The sequence below is a fragment of the Coregonus lavaretus genome (genome assembly GCF_964263955.1).
Source record: "Coregonus lavaretus genome assembly, chromosome: 27".
NCBI lineage: Eukaryota > Metazoa > Chordata > Actinopteri > Salmoniformes > Salmonidae > Coregonus > Coregonus lavaretus.
Window position 1 is genome coordinate 14,160,636 of NC_140014.1, and position 19,637 is coordinate 14,180,272.

At 46.8% G+C, this 19,637-nt stretch overlaps 1 protein-coding gene across 1 annotated transcript in view; it reads left to right on the forward strand.

Moving 5' to 3' along the window:
• The window catches only part of LOC311102470 (tyrosine-protein kinase receptor-like), a 76,340-nt gene that overhangs the window by 14,436 nt on the left and 42,267 nt on the right, over window positions 1–19,637 (forward strand). The window contains exon 2 of the mRNA XM_084143827.1: window positions 11,521–11,610. Coding sequence (XP_083999953.1) covers window positions 11,521–11,610 — 90 coding nt within the window. The remainder of the gene's footprint in view (window positions 1–11,520; window positions 11,611–19,637) is intronic.

Genomic DNA, 19,637 nt, shown 5'->3' on the forward strand with positions numbered 1-19,637 from the left:
GGTGTATAAAATTGGGCACATAGCCATGCAATCTCCATAGACAAACATTGGCAGTAGAATGACCTTACTGAAGAGCTCAGTGACTTGTAACGTGGCACCATCAAAGGATGCCACCTTTCTATCAAATCAGTTCGTCAAATTTCTGCCCTGCTAGAGCTGCCCCGGTGAACTGTAAGTGCTGTTATTGTGAAGTGGAAACGTCTAGGAGCAACAACGGCTCAGCCGCAAAGTGGTAGGCCACACAAGCTCACAGAATGGGACCGCCCAGTGCTGAAGCACTGTCCTCGGTTGCAACACTCACCAACGAGTTCCAAACTTCCTCTGGAAGTAACGTCAGCACAATAACTGTTACTCGGGAGCTTCATGAAATGCGTTTCCATGGCCGAGCAGCCGCACACAAGCCTAAGATCACCATGCGCAATGCCAAGCGTCGGCTGGAGTGGTGTAATGCTTGCTGCCATTACACTCTGGAGCAGTGGAAACGTGTTCTCTGGAGTGATGAATCGCACTTCACCATCTGGCAGTCCAATGGACGAATCTGGGTTTGGCGGATGCCAGGAGAACACTACCTGCCCGAATGCATAGTGCCAACTGTACATTTGGTGGAGGAGGAATAATGGTCTGGGGCTGTTTTTCATGGTTTGGGCTAGGCCTTTTAGTTCCAGTGAAGGCAAATCTTAATGGTACAGCATACAATGACATTCTAGATGATTCTGTGCTTTCAACTTTGTGGCAACAGTTTGGGGAAGGCCCTTTCCTGTTTCAGCATGACAATGCCCCCATGCACAAATCGATGTCCATACAGAAATGGTTTGTCGAGATCAGTGTGGAAGAATTTGACTGGCCTGCACAGAGCCCTGACCTCAACCCCATCGAACACCTTTGGGATGAATTGGAACGCCGACTGCGAGCCAGGCCTAAACGCCCAACATCAGTGCCTGACCTCACTAATGCTCTTTTGGCTGAATGGAAGCAAGTCCCTGCAGCAATGTTCTAACATCTAGTGGAAAGCCTTCCCAGAAGAGTGGAGGCTGTGATAGCAGCAAAGGGGAGACCAACTCCATATTAATGCCCATGATTTTGGAATGAGATGTTCGATGAGCAGGTGTCCACATACGTTTGGTCATATTATGTAATTTGACCAGCATTATGCATAGTCTCAGATATCCCTGACCTTGGAGCAGCGTAAGCCTATAGGCAATGGCACAAAGTCTAGGGAGAATGTCATCTTCTCTATGATATTTCGAAAGGGGAAAAAAAAAATCTCTGATGTACTGTATGTCGTCATAGCATATAGATTTCAGTGTGTTAATGGAAAAGCGAGGTTGTGATGGTTCATATTTCCTTCCTGTCTCTGTGGTCAGTCCAGATATTGCCATCCTATGGGGTCCTCCCGAACAAAGTCCTCTAAAAATTGCCAATTTCCACTAACATGGACAAGAACTGAACATTATATAAAAACCTCACTCTTCAATGTGTTAATGGAAAAGCGAGGTCGTGATGGGGTTAGTGGATGGATGGGGGATAGAGAGGATGTGTGGGGGGGGGGCAGAATGTCTGGATGTTGTGGGCTTTTAGTGTAAATGGATGGACAGGGGTCTGAGGAACCCTTGCATCTAATTCAAGCCTAGCTGCAACCAATGAAATTATAAATTGAATTATGGAGCGTAATTTTTGGGAAATGCCAAAAGCCTGATTCACTGCATATGAATAGGTCCTTAGAAGTGTGGAGAGAAAAGACCAGCATTTTGCTCCAACAACAGACCCTGTATTTTGTCGCAGACTTGCGGTGCGGTAGCCATGTTTTTCCTAGTGGTCAAATAGTCTCTCTAGGTAGGAAAGGACGAGGCAAGTTGCAGCACAGACCCTGTTCCCAGTTATGCTTAGTTTGAAAAATAAAGAGGAACTTATTACAGCTGGAGGCCTGGATATTTCCATCCAGTCTCTGTGATCAGTCCAGATCTAGGGTTCCTCCTGTACAAAGTTCTTTGGAAATTGCCAATTTCCACTAACATGAAAACACTGTCGTGGTATTTTGGCTGGCTGATTGACAGAGAGCAGATTTTGCTGAGTTTTACCTCTTCGCTGTTGAGTTTGTGCTCTTGAGGATATCTGTAATCACAAGAGCCCAGTCTCCTGTGTATTTGATTTTCTGCAGCGGTGCTCTCCTGGATGTGTCAGTGGTGTGCATCAGAGTTCTGGTGGACAGCCCCATACGATATGTCTGGAATGAGCAAGAAAATAAAACCTGAAACACAATTTCCTGTGGTGGGTCATGACCATGTTTTGGAATTCCATGTTCTGTTATCATAGGTTTGGTTCTGTATGTCTAATGGAGAAAAACCTGCTCTAACGGCCTATTAATAGGGCTTGAATTTGTCAGACTGACATCTTCCTAATCCTTTAGAACAATGAGGTTCAGCAGAGAAGTTGTTGGTTGACTCCAGAGTTACTTAAGTCTGTAACCACAGTAAGTATAGTACCAGTCACAGACTAACAGAGTAGACCTTCATTCAAATAGGCTGACCAGTTAAGTTGCTGGACTTTGTCAGTCTCGCTGCCCTAGTGGGACAAATGAAAAGGGCAATATTCCTCCCTGAATGGATACCAGTCAGGAAGAGCCATGTCAACCTGTTTTCATTCCACTAATGTACACTATAGCATTTGAAATAGGATTGGGATGTACTTAAGACATAATACATGAATAGGAAGTTGACTGCAGGAAGTAATCCCTGGTTATATTTGATCATTATTAACTCTATACTGGGTAAGGAACATAATTGCTTAATCTCAGCTCTATATGATATGACAGGAATGCGAAAGCCTTCAGTGAAAGCCTTCAGTTAATGAGGAAAACATTCCTGTTGACAGGCTTGGTGAAGAGCGCTGTGCAAATATGCAGCCAATGTGCTCGTGGTTTCACTGTCCTGGAACCTAATGAACGTCAAGCACTTCTAATGAAGAGTACAGATGTGTTCAACAGATGTGTGTTCAACACATGTGCTGCTCTGTTTATCAGTGAGTCCACTGTCTTGTCTCCTCTTCTTCCAAGATACTTCTTAGCCTCTGAGAGCAGGGAGCTGGTTTGGTGTCAAGGTCAAACATAATGGCTCTGAGTCAGATCATACCGTAGATATTATATTGATGTTGAAGCTGTATTGTACAAGTCCCTATGTATGGATGGATACACATGGAGTCCATTATGGATGGATACACATGGAAAATGATTACACTTGGAGTCCAATCTCTAATCTAATTTTACAAGGGAACCCAATGTCCAGGAGTTACTTCCTATTTTAAGCTCATGGGAGTCTTATCCCTCCGTGTTTTCTTTAAATGGTGATAAAGTATACCCTTGTGGTTCAGTGTGTTATAGCTGGTGTTGGTGAGGTGGTGGATGGTTGTCGAAAAGTGAGAAAGTGAGGAAACGAGCGTAAGTTGACATTTAAATACATCCCAAGATTTACACCCATTGGTTGTGTCACGCCCTGGCTCTGGGGACTCTTAAAAGTTGAGCCAGGGTGTGTAGTGTCTATGTTGTAGTTTCTATGTTTTTGTTCTAGTTCGTGTTTTCTATGTTGGCCAGGGTGGTTCCCAATCAGAGGCAGCTGATTCTCGTTGTCTCTGATTGGGAACCATACTTAGGCAGCCTGTTGGCACGAGTTAATTGTGGGATCTTGTTCTGTATAGGTTTGTGTTGGTGAACCTTTAGACTTCATGTATCGTTTTGTTGTTTTGTTATTGTGTAAAGTACTCATTAAAAGATGTACGCCTATCACGCTGCGCCTTGGTCTGCCTCTTACAACGATCGTGACAGAAGATCCCACCAATATAGGACCAAGCAGCGTGTGCAGGAGCAAATGCCGGGTATGGAACAGGAGGTTACTCTGGTAGATGTCCTCCTCGGTTGGGGGAAGATCACGGAGGAGGCCGTCCGCTACCGGAGGGCGATGAGGGAGGATGCCCAGGCAGGAGAGGAGAAGCGGCGCCAACCGGGCCGTCGTCGGACAGGCGAGAGGCAACCCCAAGAAATGTTTTGGGGGGGGCACACGGCATGGACGACGGGGCTGCTGGAGGCAGCTACAGGGCGAGTTTGCGGACTATGAGAGGAGGCCACCAGGTTACGGGGGCCATTGGTCATGAGGGGGAAGGAGAGTGTAGAGGCACGGCGAGAGGTACTGGGGTGTGTTACCAGTCCGGCCCGTTCCTGATCCCCGCACAAGGCCAGTGGTGTGTGTTCCCAGTACGGTCCGGCCTGTTCCTGCTCCCCGCACCAAGGCAGTGGTGCGCGTCGCCAGCCCGGTCCGGCCTGATCCTGCTCCCCGCACCAAGCCAGTGGTGCGCGTCGCCAGCCCGGTCCGGCCCGTTCCTGCTCCCCACACCAAGCCAGTGGTGCGCGTCGCCAGCCCGGTCCGGCCTGTTCCTGCACCTCGCACCAAGCCTGTGGTGCGCATCGTCAGCCCGGTCCGGCCTGTTCCTGCTCCCCGCACCAAGCCTGTGGTGCGCGTCGTCAGCCCGGTCCGGCCCGTACCTGCTCCCCGCACCAAGCCAGTGGTGCGCGTCGCCAGCCCGGTCCGGCCTGTTCCTGCTCCCCGCACCAAGCCAGTGGTGCGCGTCGTCAGCCCGGTCCGGCCCGTTCCTGCTCCCCGCACCAAGCCCGTGGTGCGCGTCGTCAGCCCGGTCCGGCCCGTTCCTGCTCCCCGCACCAAGCCAGTGGTGCGCGTCGTCAGTCCGGCACAGCCCGTGCCTGTTCCACCGGTGCCTGGTCAGGCACCGGTCAGCTGCTCCACACCAGAGCCTGAGCAATCCGCTCCATCGGTGTCCAGTCCAGCTCCGGCCAGCGGGACCAGACCAGGGGCGCTACGGGGGGGTAGCGAGAGAGTGGTGGTCACGCCCGGAGCCGGATCCGCCTCCGAGGCGGAATGACCACCCGGCCCCTCCCCTGTTGTGTTTGGTTGGCGCGGTCGCAGTCCGCGCCTTTGGGGGGGGGGGGTACTGTCACGCCCTGGCTCTGGGGACTCTTAAAAGTTGAGCCAGGGTGTGTAGTGTCTATGTTGTAGTTTCTATGTTTTTGTTCTAGTTCGTGTTTTCTATGTTGGCCAGGGTGGTTCCCAATCAGAGGCAGCTGATTCTCGTTGTCTCTGATTGGGAACCATACTTAGGCAGCCTGTTGGCACTAGTTAATTGTGGGATCTTGTTCTGTATAGGTTTGTGTTGGTGAACCTTTAGACTTCACGTATCGTTTTGTTATTGTGTAAAGTACTCATTAAAAGATGTACGCCTATCACGCTGCGCCTTGGTCTGCCTCTTACAACGATTGTGACAGGTTGAGAGAGAGGAAGGTACTAATTGCAAGAGTGGGCCCATAGGTTAAACAGCAAGCGTGAGGAATGTGCATTATTGTGCGATGCTTATAGGCTATAAGCTAAATAGGTGAGTAACATTCCGCACATGGCTAATAGGAAAGAGGAGAAGCAACAAGAAGTTATGCTGAGGATGATGATGTTTGTATTCATTCTCAATATGCCCGTACAATAGGAAACAAAAGTGAATTATGTTAAGCTTACTAGATGAAGTTAAACGAGTTTCAGACTGAACTTTCATAAACGACATTAGAAAAAGACAAGGCTGTTGCTCAGAACAATGTGATATGATTTTGGGCTCTTTCTCTACCAGAGCCTTTTTCGCCTTGATAGTAAATTGACTGTCTTGATAGTTTTTTTTGTTGTTCTGTTTTTAGTTTCCAGTCTTGTCCAGTTTCCACTGTTAAAGAGTCAGTACAGAACTTTATAGCTTTGTATGTGGCTTTTCTGACGACTTAGGAAAGATGGTGATGATGACTGAGTTGTAGCACTGTGACAGGCATTCAATGGTCCATTGGAAGAATAGCACCATGGTTTATGCCTTTTAGCTTCAGTAAATTGCCCATGCACTGTCAAAGCTCTATTATTAGTCTATCCCTCTGGACATCCCCTCTCAGTGGGTACAGCACCAGCTCCTGTACATCCTGCAGAGCTTTTAACACCAACATGTGTGAGACATCTGATATGTTTAGGCATTTCTGCATGAATAGACAGTGCATGACTTAAACAGGATATAAATTGGTGTCAGTTGGGAATGATGCAGACCACTGATTCTAGTTGATGTCTCTCTACAACAAACCATGCCTCAGGATTTGGATATAGATTTCATTAAAACAAGATTGCAAATAAATGTCTCGCTTCTAAAGAACTTTTCTGTGAATTATTTCATTTTCCTACAGATTATATCAAGTGTTATACGTTTTGGGCACTCTTTTGGTCAGAATACAATTTTGCAAAATCTGAAATAGCTCAGTACTGCTTTATTAACATATCATAATCCACTATGTGCTAGAACCCTTGGAAGGAAAAAAAATTACTATGAAAATATAATGAGCAAAACGCTCCAGTGTGAGAATGTACTGTAAGCTACAGCGTTCCCTGAACTAAATATCTTTCAAGTCCATTTTATGTGGCAATTTAAATGTTTTACTGTAGGTGTTTGTTCTGTTTCACAGACCTCCTCAGAGCATGAAAGGTGTGAGGTGAAATGGAACACATGCAAACAATTCAAATTGCTCAAATGTACCCAAAAGGCTGTTATCAAGAGTAAACATTTCACATTGTGGGGTTTTTGTAGTGCGTGCCAGGTACACCAGACATTAACTTTGAAGTTGAACTAAATGTGACAGAGAGGTTATGAACCCAGGTTTGTGTGATTGAGTTGAAATGCTGTGGAATACCATCTTTGTCTTCAGACCGTGGGACGTTGTCATCCTCTCTTAGATCATGAGGCTATAGTATAAGTTGACATTACTCTTCCCAGAGGGGATAAAGCCTTTCTGAAGCAGGCAGATGTTCTTCCAGTGGATGACTCAGCAGGGGACAGAGGATGTAAGAAGACGTTGTTCTGCTGCATGATGTTCTGAGAAGGGAAAGAGTAGAGGAGGAGAGACAAGTCTGCTTAGGAGCTTGTTGGCAGTGTGGAGACGTGGAGCTGGGTGACTAAGCAGGCCCAGCTGTCTCCGTCAAATGTGCTCAGTCGCCTGTGCAGCTCAACAGCTGGAGTAGCCAGCACACGACACAGCCTGGACCTGAATCACAGGCTCCGCTTTGAGGCTGGGCCTGCACTAGCTAATGAGCCAGATCATCCATTCCTGGCATGTCTGAAGATGACCAGATATCCTGCGATTGTTGATTGGATATAATTTTCATATAATAAATATAAAGTTACATTTTTAGAGCCAATCTTAGGGAGTCATCTCAGCTTTGGTCCTCACATGTGTCGTTAAACAGTCAAATAATCCCTTACTCTGGAAACATCTTTGCCTCATTTGATAGCCAGTAGCTAGCCAAGAAGCCAACACCCCCAAAGTAAACATACATTTATTTGTTTTAGTGTTTTCTGAAATTAAACATGACAAATGAGGCCAAATGGCATCTAAGCTGAGAAAATATGTTGATGTTTGCAGTGAAATGTTGGTTTTTATACAGTATTAAAAACTGCATCTTACCCGATATATTTACAGCCTACTTCATTTAGTGAACTGCTTTTTTATAATTCAATTTCTCAAGCATGGCCCTGTCTCGTATGTTTTTCTTGAGCGTCTGGCAACATACAGACTGCCTATTGTTATGTTTTTCATACAGGCGTCAATCTTTAGAATGACGTGATACTAGTATTGGCTTATTTTGATTGTCTCTTTTGTCCAGTCTTGAGAGGTTGAGTTATGCTGACCCACAGTGGAAACCCCTATTCCTGTCTGTGTGTGTTGATCCTAATTGGACCGTGGGGTGTGTCACATGATTGGTCCATTAACCCCCAGGGCTCTGATTATTGGCGTTGTGTCCTGTATCCGGCCCTCTACTCCATAGAGCTAAAATTGTCATGTCCGCTTTATTTTTGTGTGACTTTGTAGTCAAAATTTGGCTATCGTTGTTTCGAATTTGGCTTGCTTTCTATAATTAATCTGTTTATACACATTTGATTTATTTAAATCACTTCGGCTGAGTTCCTGTTTGGGGAGTCAGAGATGTAAAGCGTATCGGTAGCCTGGAACCTTGAGTCAGATGGATCAGGAAACATGAGTAGGACTTTATTCTTTGTGTTAGAATTCCTAAGCCTCTAAGGGTTTACTGTAACGGTGTTGATGTTGCACCCTGTTCAGAAATAACATGATGCATATCAAATAGAGTGTTTGGGAGAGGAGTGTTTTCTGTGGGCTGTGTATGAGGCAACTCTAATGTTGTTTGGATAGATATTCCTGCTGGTATACTTATCCTGCTGCTTCTCACTCTGTGGAACTACTGTAATGTAGGCCTACTGTATGTACCTCAGGAAAACAGAGCACTCACACATATTCTCTGCTGCCTGATCTTGTTTATGGCCCTTCTGTGAGTAGTTTATTAATATACACTACTGGTCAAAAGTTTTAGAACACCTACTCATTCAAGGGTTTTTGTAGAATAATAGTGAAGACATCAAAACTATGAAATAACACATATGGAATCATGTAGTAACCAAAAAAGTGTTAAACAAATCAAAATATAGTTTATATTTGAGATTCTTCAAATAGCCACCCTTTGCCTTGATGACCAGCATTCTCTCAACCAGCTTCATGAGGTAGTCACCTGGAATGCATTTCAATTAACAGGTGTGCCTTCTTAAAAATTAATTTGTGGATTCATGCGTTTGAGCCAATCAGTTACATTTTAGTCATTTAGCAGACGCTCTTATCCAGAGCGACTTACAGTTAGTGAGTGCATACATTATTATTTTTTTATTTTTTCATACTGGCCCCCTGTGGGAATCAAACCCACAAACCTGGCGTTGCAAACGCCAACTACCAACTGAGCTACATCCCTGCCGGCCATTCCCTCCCATACCCTGGACCAATTGTGCGCCGCCCCATGGGTCTCCCAGTCGCAGCCGGCTACGACAGAGCCTGGATTCGAACCAGGATCTCTAGTGGCACAGCTAGCACTGCGATGTAGTGCCTTAGACGGGAGACCTAGTTGTGACGGGAGACCTAGTTGTGTTGTGACAAGGTAGGGGGGTATACAGAAGATAGCCCTATTTGGTAAAAGACCAAGTCCATATTATGGCAAGAACAGCTCAAATAAGCAAAGAGAAATGACAGTCCATCCTTACTTTAAGACATGAAGGTCAGTCAATATGGAACATTTCAATAACTTTGAAAGTTTCTTCAAGTGCAGTCGCAAAAACCATCAAGCGCAATGATGAAACTGGCTCTCATGAGGCCCGCCACATGAATGGAAGACCCAGAGTTACCTCTGCTGCAGAGGATAAGTTCATTAGAGTTACCAGCCTCAGAAATTGTAGCCCAAATAAATGCTTCACAGAGTTCAAGTAACAGACACATCTCAACATCAACTGTTCAGAGAAGACTGTGTGAATCAGGCCTTCATGGTCGAATTGCTGCAAAGAAACTACTACTAAAGGACACCATTAATAAGAAGAGACTTGCTTGGGCCAAGAAACACGAGCAATGGACATTAGACCGGTGGAAATGTGTCCTTTGGTCTGGACTCCAAATTGGAGATTGTCTTTGTGAGACGCGTGTGGGTGAAAGGATGATCTCCGCATGTGTATTTCCCACCGTAAGGCATGGAGGAGGAGGTGTTATGGTATGGGGGTGCTTTGCTGACACTGTCTGTGATTTATTTAGAATTCAAGGCACATTTAACCAGCATGGCTACCACAGCATTCTGCAGTGATACGCCATCCCATCTTGTTTGGGCTTAGTGGGACTATCATTTGTTTTCAACAGGACAATGACCCAACACACCTCCAGGCTGTGTAAAGGATATTTTACCAAGAAGGGAGTGATGGAATTCTGCATCAGATGACCTGGCCTCCACAATCCCCCGACCTCAACCAAATTGAGATAGTTTGGGATGAGTCGGACCGCAAAGTAAAGGAAAAGCAGCCAACAAGTGCTCAGCATATGTGGGAACTCCTTCAAGACTGTTGGAAAAACATTCCAGGTGAAGCTGGTTGAGAGAATGCCAAGAGTGTGCAAAGCTGTCATCAAGGCAAAGGGTGGCTATTTGAAGAATCTCAAATATATTTTGATTCGTTGAACACTTTTTTGGTTACTAAATGATTCCATATGTGTTATTTCATAGTTTTGATGTCTTCACTATTATTCTACAATGTAGAAAATAGTAAAAATAAAGAAAAACCCTTGAATGAGTAGGTGTTCTAAAACTTTTGACCGGTGGTGTATATTTTCTTTTTAACACATTCTGAAAGCCTAGCTGCCTTGAGAACCCAGATGACCTTGAATGCCTCCTGTGGTAGAAAATAAAAAAGCAGTGAAATATGGTTTCCAGAATGTGTGTATCCAAGTGTTTTATTGTAATGTAAATCTCACTGACCAGGATTGATAAATTCAAGCCTGATCCCCTCCATCCTCATTTAACTGAGTAAGTGTAGACAAGCCGTAGCCAAAGGGATTACTGGATAATTAAGTTCAGCTGATGTTATTGAAATCTAAGGACAGTCAGATTCAGGGAGGAGACATTCCTAACTACTACGATTAAGAGAAATATATTGATGTTCCATCCTCTATAAACAAGTGGAGGTTTTATTGCCAAGATTAAAACAGGCCCGAAAGACAGGGGTTGTGTTTAGTCATAGGTGGTGATAATATTGTATATAGCAATGAGAGGACCCAATATACTGTATGTCAATCCAGAGAGAAGGTTATGAGCTGTTGTGTAATTGTTACCTTGTATTGAACTTATTGTCCCAGTTTTTCATGAAAGCTAAAAATGACTTATTTCAAAACAGAGCTTAATGTAATTCAATATTAGTACCAATAGTTGATCTACTTTGATACTACTATCCAAAGCAATGTGTGCCCATTTCAAACAGGGCAAAGGAGTTTTTAATAACCCTTTTTGGTTATTGTGTAGAGCTCAAGCCAAGTTGTTAACGGATTGTTAACTTCAGCCCATGTAAACAAACGATGTATTCTAAAGTAATGTTAGGTAATTGTGCTCACGTACGTAATACTATACTGCACCTCTCAAGTTTTGGATTTACAACCTGTTAACAATGCCTTATAAATGTTATGAACCTTGTTTTATTACAGTACAAACTCACCTTTTACAAACATCTTGTTCATATGCGTAGGCTACAACAAGTCGTTGTGAACACAAATTGATCCTACCCAAGGTTATATGACAAGCAATTATCTTCTGTGGGCTTCAGATTCATTATTGAAACTGTAGGACAACAAAAACATCAATCATTTGGCCACATTCATCTGCTAATTATATTCAACATGTCAGAGTGCAATTTATATGAAAAGGCCTCATCAGAGAACATTGAGCAAGCCACCTATCCTCTGCTGTCGGGACACACATTCAATAACAACAATCATGTAACCACTTATTTCGCTCTCTCTCTCTCTCTCTCTCTCTCTCTCTCTCTCTCTCTCTCTCTCTCTCTCTCTCTCTCTCTCTCTCTCAGTTAGCAGCTCCAGCCTTGCTCTATTGGACAAATCCCTGGAGGAGAACTTCATGTTCCCCCATCACTTGAGCCCTGAGGACGAGAGCCAAAGTAAGACTATTCACTTAGACACAACCACAGCTAGCTGTTTGTCATTAGCAGACCTGGAGAATAAATCATTATTGACTTATTGACATTATTGATGCAATTACATAGAATACTCTCCCATATCGTTAGTTAAATATTCAAAGTGTGTATGGAACCCAACTTGTTTAGGTTCAGGTGTCTGTCGCTATTCATTGTTTTGCCTTCTAGGGCTGCCGTTTCTCTTAGGTAGTAGTATGTGTGGTCTGCAGAGAGTGAATTAAAACCATTGAAAGCACTAATCTAATACAGTGTTTGTCACAGCTTTTACAACATTGTAATGTGTTCATTTTGATTTGCAGCAACATCTCTAAATATAAAATGTGACACAGTCTGAAGTCAAAAGCGTTGCGTTGTCAGTCTTGTTCGTTCATTAAATGAAGACCGTCTTGAAATTTTGTTTCACACAAAAAGCCTCATCTACATTGTTTATTCACGACAAAGGCATGCGTGTATTTATAGTAACCCATCAAACTGCATTGCAATCAAATTGATTTAAATACATTTTCCACCTAACCACTTCCATTGGGATATTTCTGCCTCCCAGAGGAGAGGGACGGCTTTCTTATTAGTGGTTTCACTCCTTCAGGACCCTCACATGACTCCCTCCACATTCACTTGATTAGATTGGGATTGTTAGATTCCCCATGCCAGTTATGGAGCCCCTAAAAATGTATATTTTCCTCTTCCAGACTGACATTCCCTGGTCTTCTGCTTATAATGGAGTTGTTTCAATGTCTGATCATTCACAAATGACTAGTTTGGCTTCATCAGACACCAAGCAGCGTTCTTGAATTGTCTTGTTGGTGTCTTATTGGAGAGATGCTAGATATCTCCTGACTACACTTTGGGTAAGTTCAAGCGCAAATGGAATTAGTCTGAAATGGACAATAACACTAAGCAGGGTTTCTAAGGTCATTTTAGTAAAGTCTGGTTGATGAGAAGAAACTGTACTGAATATGTACTGACATGAGTAATTTGTGCGTAATTGTCTGAGTGTAGTAGACTCCAGACACCCAAGTCATAGTTCTCTCTGCTACCGCATGCCAAGCAGTACCGATGCACCAAGTCTGGAACCAACAGGACCCTGAACAGCTTCTACCCCAAGCCATAAGACTGCTAAAGAGTTTGTTAAATAGTTACCCAATAGCTACCCGGACTATCTGCATTGACCCTTTTTGCACAACTCTTTTGACTCATCACATACGCTGCTGCTACTGTTTATAACCTCTCCTGTTGCCTAGTCGCTTTATTCCTAATTATATGTACATATCTACCTGCTCAGCTGGTAGAGCACGGCGCTTGTAACGCCAAGGTAGTGGGTTCGATCCCCGGGACCACCCATACACAAAAATGTATGCACGCATGACTGTAAGTCGCTTTGGATAAAAGCGTCTGCTAAATGGCATATTATATTATTATATTACCTCAATTACCTCGTACCCCTGCACATCGACTCGGTATATAGCTAAATTATCGTTACTCATTGTGTATTTATTCCTCATGTAAAAATTTTCTCTCTGCATTGTTGGGAAGGGCCCATAAGTAAGTATTCCACTGTTAGTCTACACCTGTTGTTTACAAATCGTGTGACAATGTCAGGGTTGAGTGTAGAGGTAGTATGGAATCAGGCGCAGGACACACAGAGGTTTCGAACAGACGTCTTTAGTGAAGTCCAAAGAACAAGCCACACACGGCAACAGGCAACAGGCGAACTTTACGCAACACGGTAAAGTAAACATAAGGCGCACAAAGTGCGGAACTCTCTCTCAAAATACAAAATACAGAGGGAACTGAAAAATGGACTAGCACACAATGTGACAATAAACAATTACACACAACACCTGACCAAACTCAGAGAACTAAATAGGACGCATAATGAACACTAATAAGGAACAGGTGTAACAAAACAGACAAAACCAATCAAACATAGAAACATCGAACGGTGGCAGCTAGTACTCCGGAGACGACGACTGCCGAAGCCTGCCCGAACAAGGAGAAGGAGCAGCCTCGGCTGAAACCGTGACAGTACCCCCCCTTGACGCGCGGCTCCAGCCGTGCGCCGACCCCGGCCTCGGGGACGACCAGGAAGACGCGGAGCAGGGCGCGTGGGATGACCACGATGGAACTCGGTCAGAAGAGACGGGTCTAGGATGTCCCTCCTCGGCACCCAGCACCGCTCCTCCGGGCCATACCCCTCCCACTCCACGAGATATTGGAGACCCCCCATCCGGCGTCTCGAATCTAGGATGGACCGAACAGTGTACGCTGGAGCCCCCTCGATGTCCAACGGGGGCAGAGGAGTCTCTTCTATCTCATAGTCCTGGAGTGGACCAGCTACCACCGGCCTGAGGAGAGACACATGGAACGAGGGGTTAATATTCTTGTAATCAATGGGCAGTTGTAACCTGTAACACACCTCGTTCAATCTCCTCAGGACTTTAAAAGGCCCCACAAACCGCCGACCCAGCTTCCGGCAGGGCAGGCGGAGGGGCAGGTTTCTGGTCGAGAGCCAGACTCGATCTCCAGGTGCGTACACTGGCCCCTCACTGCGGTGGAGATCGGCGCTCGTCTTATGTCGACGGATGGCTTGCTGCAGATGGATGTGTGCAGCGTTCCACGTCTCCTCCGAGCGCCGCACCCACTCATCCACCGCAGGGGCCTCGATCTGGCTCTCATGCCAAGGTGCCAGAACCGGCTGGTACCCTAACACACACTGGAAAGGGGTTAGTTTAGTGGAGGAGTGGCGGAGAGAGTTCTGTGCCATCTCGGCCCAGGGAACATATCTCGCCCACTCCTCCGGCCGGCCCTGGCAATACGACCTCAGAAACCTACCCACATCCTGGTTGACACGTTCGACCTGCCCATTACTCTCCGGGTGGTAACCCGAGGTAAGGCTCACCGAAACCCCCAACCGTTCCATAAACGCTCTCCAGACTCTGGAGGTAAACTGGGGGCCTCGATCAGACACTATATCCTCGGGTACCCCGTAATGCCGGAAGACGTGGGTAAATAGAGCCTCAGCGGTCTGTAGGGCAGTAGGAAGACCCGGCATGGGAAGGAGACGACAGGCCTTCGAGAACCGATCCACAACGACCAGGATGGTGGTATTCCCCTGGGAGGGGGGAAGGTCTGTAACAAAATCCACCGAAAGGTGAGACCAGGGTCGTTGTAGAACGGGCAGGGGTTGTAACTTACCCCTGGGCAAGTGTCTGGGCGCCTTACACTGGGCACACACCGAACAGGAGGAGACATAAATCCTCACATCCCTGGCTAACGTTGGCCACCAGTACTTTGTGCTAAGGCAGTGCACTGTCCGGCCAATTCCTGGATGCCCAGAGGAGGGTGACGTGTGAGCCCAATAAATGAGTCGATCCCGGACCTCGAGCGGGACGTACGTCCGACCCACCGGACACTGTGGAGGGCTAGGGTCGGTGCGCAACGCCCGCTCGATACCGGCTTCAGACGCGTCCACCTCCACTTGGAATGGTAAAGCGGGATCCGGGTGCGCCAGCACCGGAGCCGAGGTAAACAGGTCCTTCAGTTTCCCAAAAGCCCTGTCCGCCTCAGCTGACCACCGCAAGCGCACCGGACCCCCCTTCAGAAGGGACGTTATGGGAGCTGCCACCTGTCCAAAACCCCGGATAAACCTCCGGTAGTAATTCGCAAAACCCAAGAACTGCTGCACCTCTTTAACCGTGGTTGGGGTTTGCCAATTACGCACGGCTGACACACGGTCAACCTCCATCTTCACCCCTGACGCAGACAACTGATAACCCAAAAAGGAGACCGACTCCTCGAAGAACAGACATTTCTCTGCCTTGACATACAGGTCATGCTCCAACAGCCTCCTCAACACTCGGCGCACCAGGGCTACATGCTCGGCTCGGGTAGAACTGTACACCAGAATATCGTCTATGTACACGACTACTCCCTGCCCCTGCATGTCCCGGAAAATCTCATCTACAAAGGATTGGAAGACTGATGGAGCATTCATTAACCCGTATGGCATGACGAGATACTCGTAATGACCGGAGGTAGTACTAAATGCTGTCTTCCATTCATCGCCCTCTCTAATGCGCACCAAGTTATATGCGCTCCTGAGGTCCAATTTTGTGAAGAACCGTGCCCCGTGTAATGACTCCGTCATAGTCGCAATCAGAGGGAGTGGATAACTATATTTCACAGTAATCTGATTGAGACCGCGGTAATCAATACACGGGCGCAAACCTCCATCCTTTTTCTTCACAAAAAAGAAGCTTGAGGACGCGGGCGAAGTGGAGGGCCGTATGTATCCCTGTCTCAGAGACTCGGCAATGTATGTCTCCATTGCCCTCTTCTCCTCTTGTGACAAAGGATACACATGGCTCCGCGGGAGCGCAGCTCCTGCCTGGAGGTCTATCGCACAATCCCCCTGTCTATGAGGCGGCAACCGCGCCGCTCTAGTCTTGCTAAACACGAGGGCCAAATCCTCATACTCGGGGGGAATGTGCAGTGCGGGCATTTGGTTCGGACTCTCCACCGAGGTCGCCCCTACGGAAACACCCAGACATAGCCCCTCACACTGAGCAGACCACCCCTTAAGAGCCCTCTCTCGCCACGAAATAGTAGGATCATGTGTAATCAACCAGGGAAGCCCCAGTACCACCGGATACACAGGAGAGTCGATCAGATAGAGCTGAATCGTCTCCTCATGACCCCCCTGCGTCTCCATCCTAAGTGGCACTGTGACCTCCCTAATCAACCCGGATCCTAACGGACGGCTATCTAGGGCATGTACCGGGAAAGGATTATTTACCGGAAGGAGAGGGATCCCTAACTCTACACTGAATTTACGATCTACAAAATTCCCAGCTGCGCCTGAATCTACTAGCGCCTTATGCTGGGAACGAGTTGCAACCTGTGGAAAACAAACAGGTATAGTTATGTGAACGACAGAAAGCTCTGGGTAAGTGGGGCGCCTACTCACCTGGGAGGACTGCCCAATGTGTGGCCTGCCTTCTCTTCCACCAGGAGACCCTCCCCAGCACCTAGCCGCGGTGTGCCCTCCACGGCCACAGTTGGTGTAGGGGACGGCCCCCCTCAGGCTCCTTCTCCTCCGTTCTCTAGCGCCAGCACCTCCAAGCTCCATAGGGCTAGGCTCGGAGGTGCTGGAGGGTGGAATGGGCGACCCCCACCCGGGACGTCCACGGGTGGCGAGCAGGGTGTCCAGCCGAATGGCCATGTCAACCAATTGGTCAAAAGAAAGCGTGGTATCCCTGCACGCCAACTCTCTCTGGACGTCCTCCCGGAGGCTGCAGCGGAAGTGATCTATGAGAGCCCGCTCATTCCACCCTGCATCTGCCGCTAGAGTCCGGAACTCCAGAGCAAACTCCTGAGTGCTCCTCATCCCCTGCCGGAGGTAGAATAGACGCTCCCCCGCCGCCTTCCCCTCTGGTGGATGGTCAAAAACTGCACGGAAGCGGCGGGAGAACTCCGCATAGGTGATAGTAGCGGGTCTATTCTCCTCCATTCGGCGTTGGCCCACTCCAACGCCTTGCCGGTGAGACAGGAGATGAGGGCGGAGACGCTCTCGTGTCCCGAGGGCGCCGGGTGTACGGTGGCGAGGTAGAGTTCAACTTGCAGCAGGAACCCTTGACACCCGGCAGCGGTGCCGTCGTACGCCCTCGGGAGCGAGAGCCGAATCCCACTGGGTTCCGGAAGTTGGACAGGCGGACTGACTGATGGTGTGGTAGGTGGGGTCGTGGGTACCCCGCTGGTCTCCCATCGATGGAGGGTGTTCATAACTCTATCCAGAGCGTGTCCGATTTGATTAATCCTGTCCTCCTGTCCACGAAGACGCTCCTCGATGATTTCACTGGGTGCGGTTGCTCCTGCTGATTCCATTGAATCGGTGTGTAATTCTGTCAGGGTTGAGTGTAGAGGTAGTGTGGAATCAGGCGCAGGACACACAGAGGTTTCGAACAGACGTCTTTAGTGAAGTCCAAAGAACAAGCCACACACGGCAACAGGCAACAGGCGAACTTTACGCAACACGGTAAAGTAAACACAAGGCGCACAAAGTGCGGAACTCTCTCTCAAAATACAAAATACAGAGGGAACTGAAAAACGGACTAGCACACAACGTGACAATAAACAATTACACACAACACCTGACCAAACTCAGAGAACTAAATAGGACGCATAATGAACACTAATGAGGAACAGGTGTAACAAAACAGACAAACCAATCAAACATAGGAACATCGAACGGTGGCAGCTAGTACTCCGGAGACGACGACCGCCGAAGCCTGCCCGAACAAGGAGAAGGAGCAGCCTCGGCCGAAACCGTGACAGACAAATACACATTTATTTTATTTTATTTTGATATTTAATGATGGCCTTTTGTTAAGGCTCAGAGATGCTTTATAAAAGGTTTTCAATGTCAAACTAAATATACATTTTCTACTGAATATGCTGTATCTGGTTTGGTATTTGCTGTTCTTGGAGATAGTCTGCTTATTGTCATTATCAGAGTCTGGTAAATGTACTCTTAGATAATGCATGTCAGAGAGCTCCTTTGGTATGAGTGGAAAGTGTCAGTGACCCCTGTGAGGCTACCAATTATGTGGATCACTCTGCATTGCTTGTCTGAATATGTTCAGAATTATAGTAGAAACAGTAATGCCCACAAACTGTGGTAACTGTACTGAGGATGTGTCAGCAATCATGAGATTATCTCTCCGTTCTATGCTGTCCTTGAAGATGAAGTCTATACTGTAGCTAATTTACTGTAACCATTTCAAATGACAATTGCCGGGAGATTTGGTTAATTTCTGCTAATTTCACCCATGGGCATTTTGAGTTTCTAAGGAACTATTGGTGGAGTGGAGTACACATTTAAGGAGTTGTGATCTCATCATAATTCTGAAGCAGGCTGCCATGTTGGCCTAAATTGGCATCAGATAAGGATAATTATTTCCATGTGTTTCTGTCAAAGTGGGTTATGTCTCCATTTCATTCATTTGTATAAATACTGTCAACTCATTTGATTACAAATCTATTTCAGATGGAGTGTCCCTCTTGAATTCCATGTTGACATGAATTTATTTATTTATTTAACCTTTATTTAACTAGGCAAGTCAGTTAAGAACAAATTCTTATTTACAATGACGGCCTACACCGGCCAAACCCGGACGACGCTGGGCCAATTGTGCGCCGCCCTATGGAACTCCCAATCACGGCCGGTTGTGATACAGCCTGGAATCGAACCAGGGGGTCTGTAGTGACGCCTCAAGCACTGAGATGTAGTGCCTTAGACCACTGCGCCACTCAGGAATGAATACAGTACAATAGAAATGGTATCATACAGTTACAGTGGCCAGTGTTTAGCAAGAATGTGTGACAGGTCCACAGAGTCAGTATCAGATCTAATTAAACTGTTATGGCTATGGTTCAACCCAGCACTCAGAGAAACCAACACGACAAAGGGAGTGGAAGAAACAAAAATGTTTTAATAAAAGTTCAAATTGTCTTAGTCCAAAAACAACTGGAGTAAAGGAACAGAGTGGGCTAGTCGGCTCCGGAGGAAGGAGAGGCTGAGGCAGGCAGGCAGGCAGGCAGGCAGGCAGGCAGGCAGACCGACAGGCAGGAAGGCAGGCAGGTTGGGAGGTATGGCTGAACTGAAGACAAAACAAACGACAGGTTAAGGAGAGTGGAGAGCCAGGCTGAAGACAAAGACAAAATAACTTTACTGGTGAGCCAAGTTACCGCTCTGGTAAGAACAACGATCTGGCGCCGGTGGAGAGCCATGCCCAGGAATAAGTAGTGCAGGTTGATGAGAGAATAGGATGCAGCTGCGTAGGCAGGAATCACTGGAAACAACCCGCAGCTGCACAGGAGAGGCAGATCCTGAGCACGCCCCCTGCTCCACTCCAGACACACCCACATAAAGGGGACAAACACACATACAACAGAAAAAGAGGGGACAAAACAAGGAGGAAGGGAAACAGAAA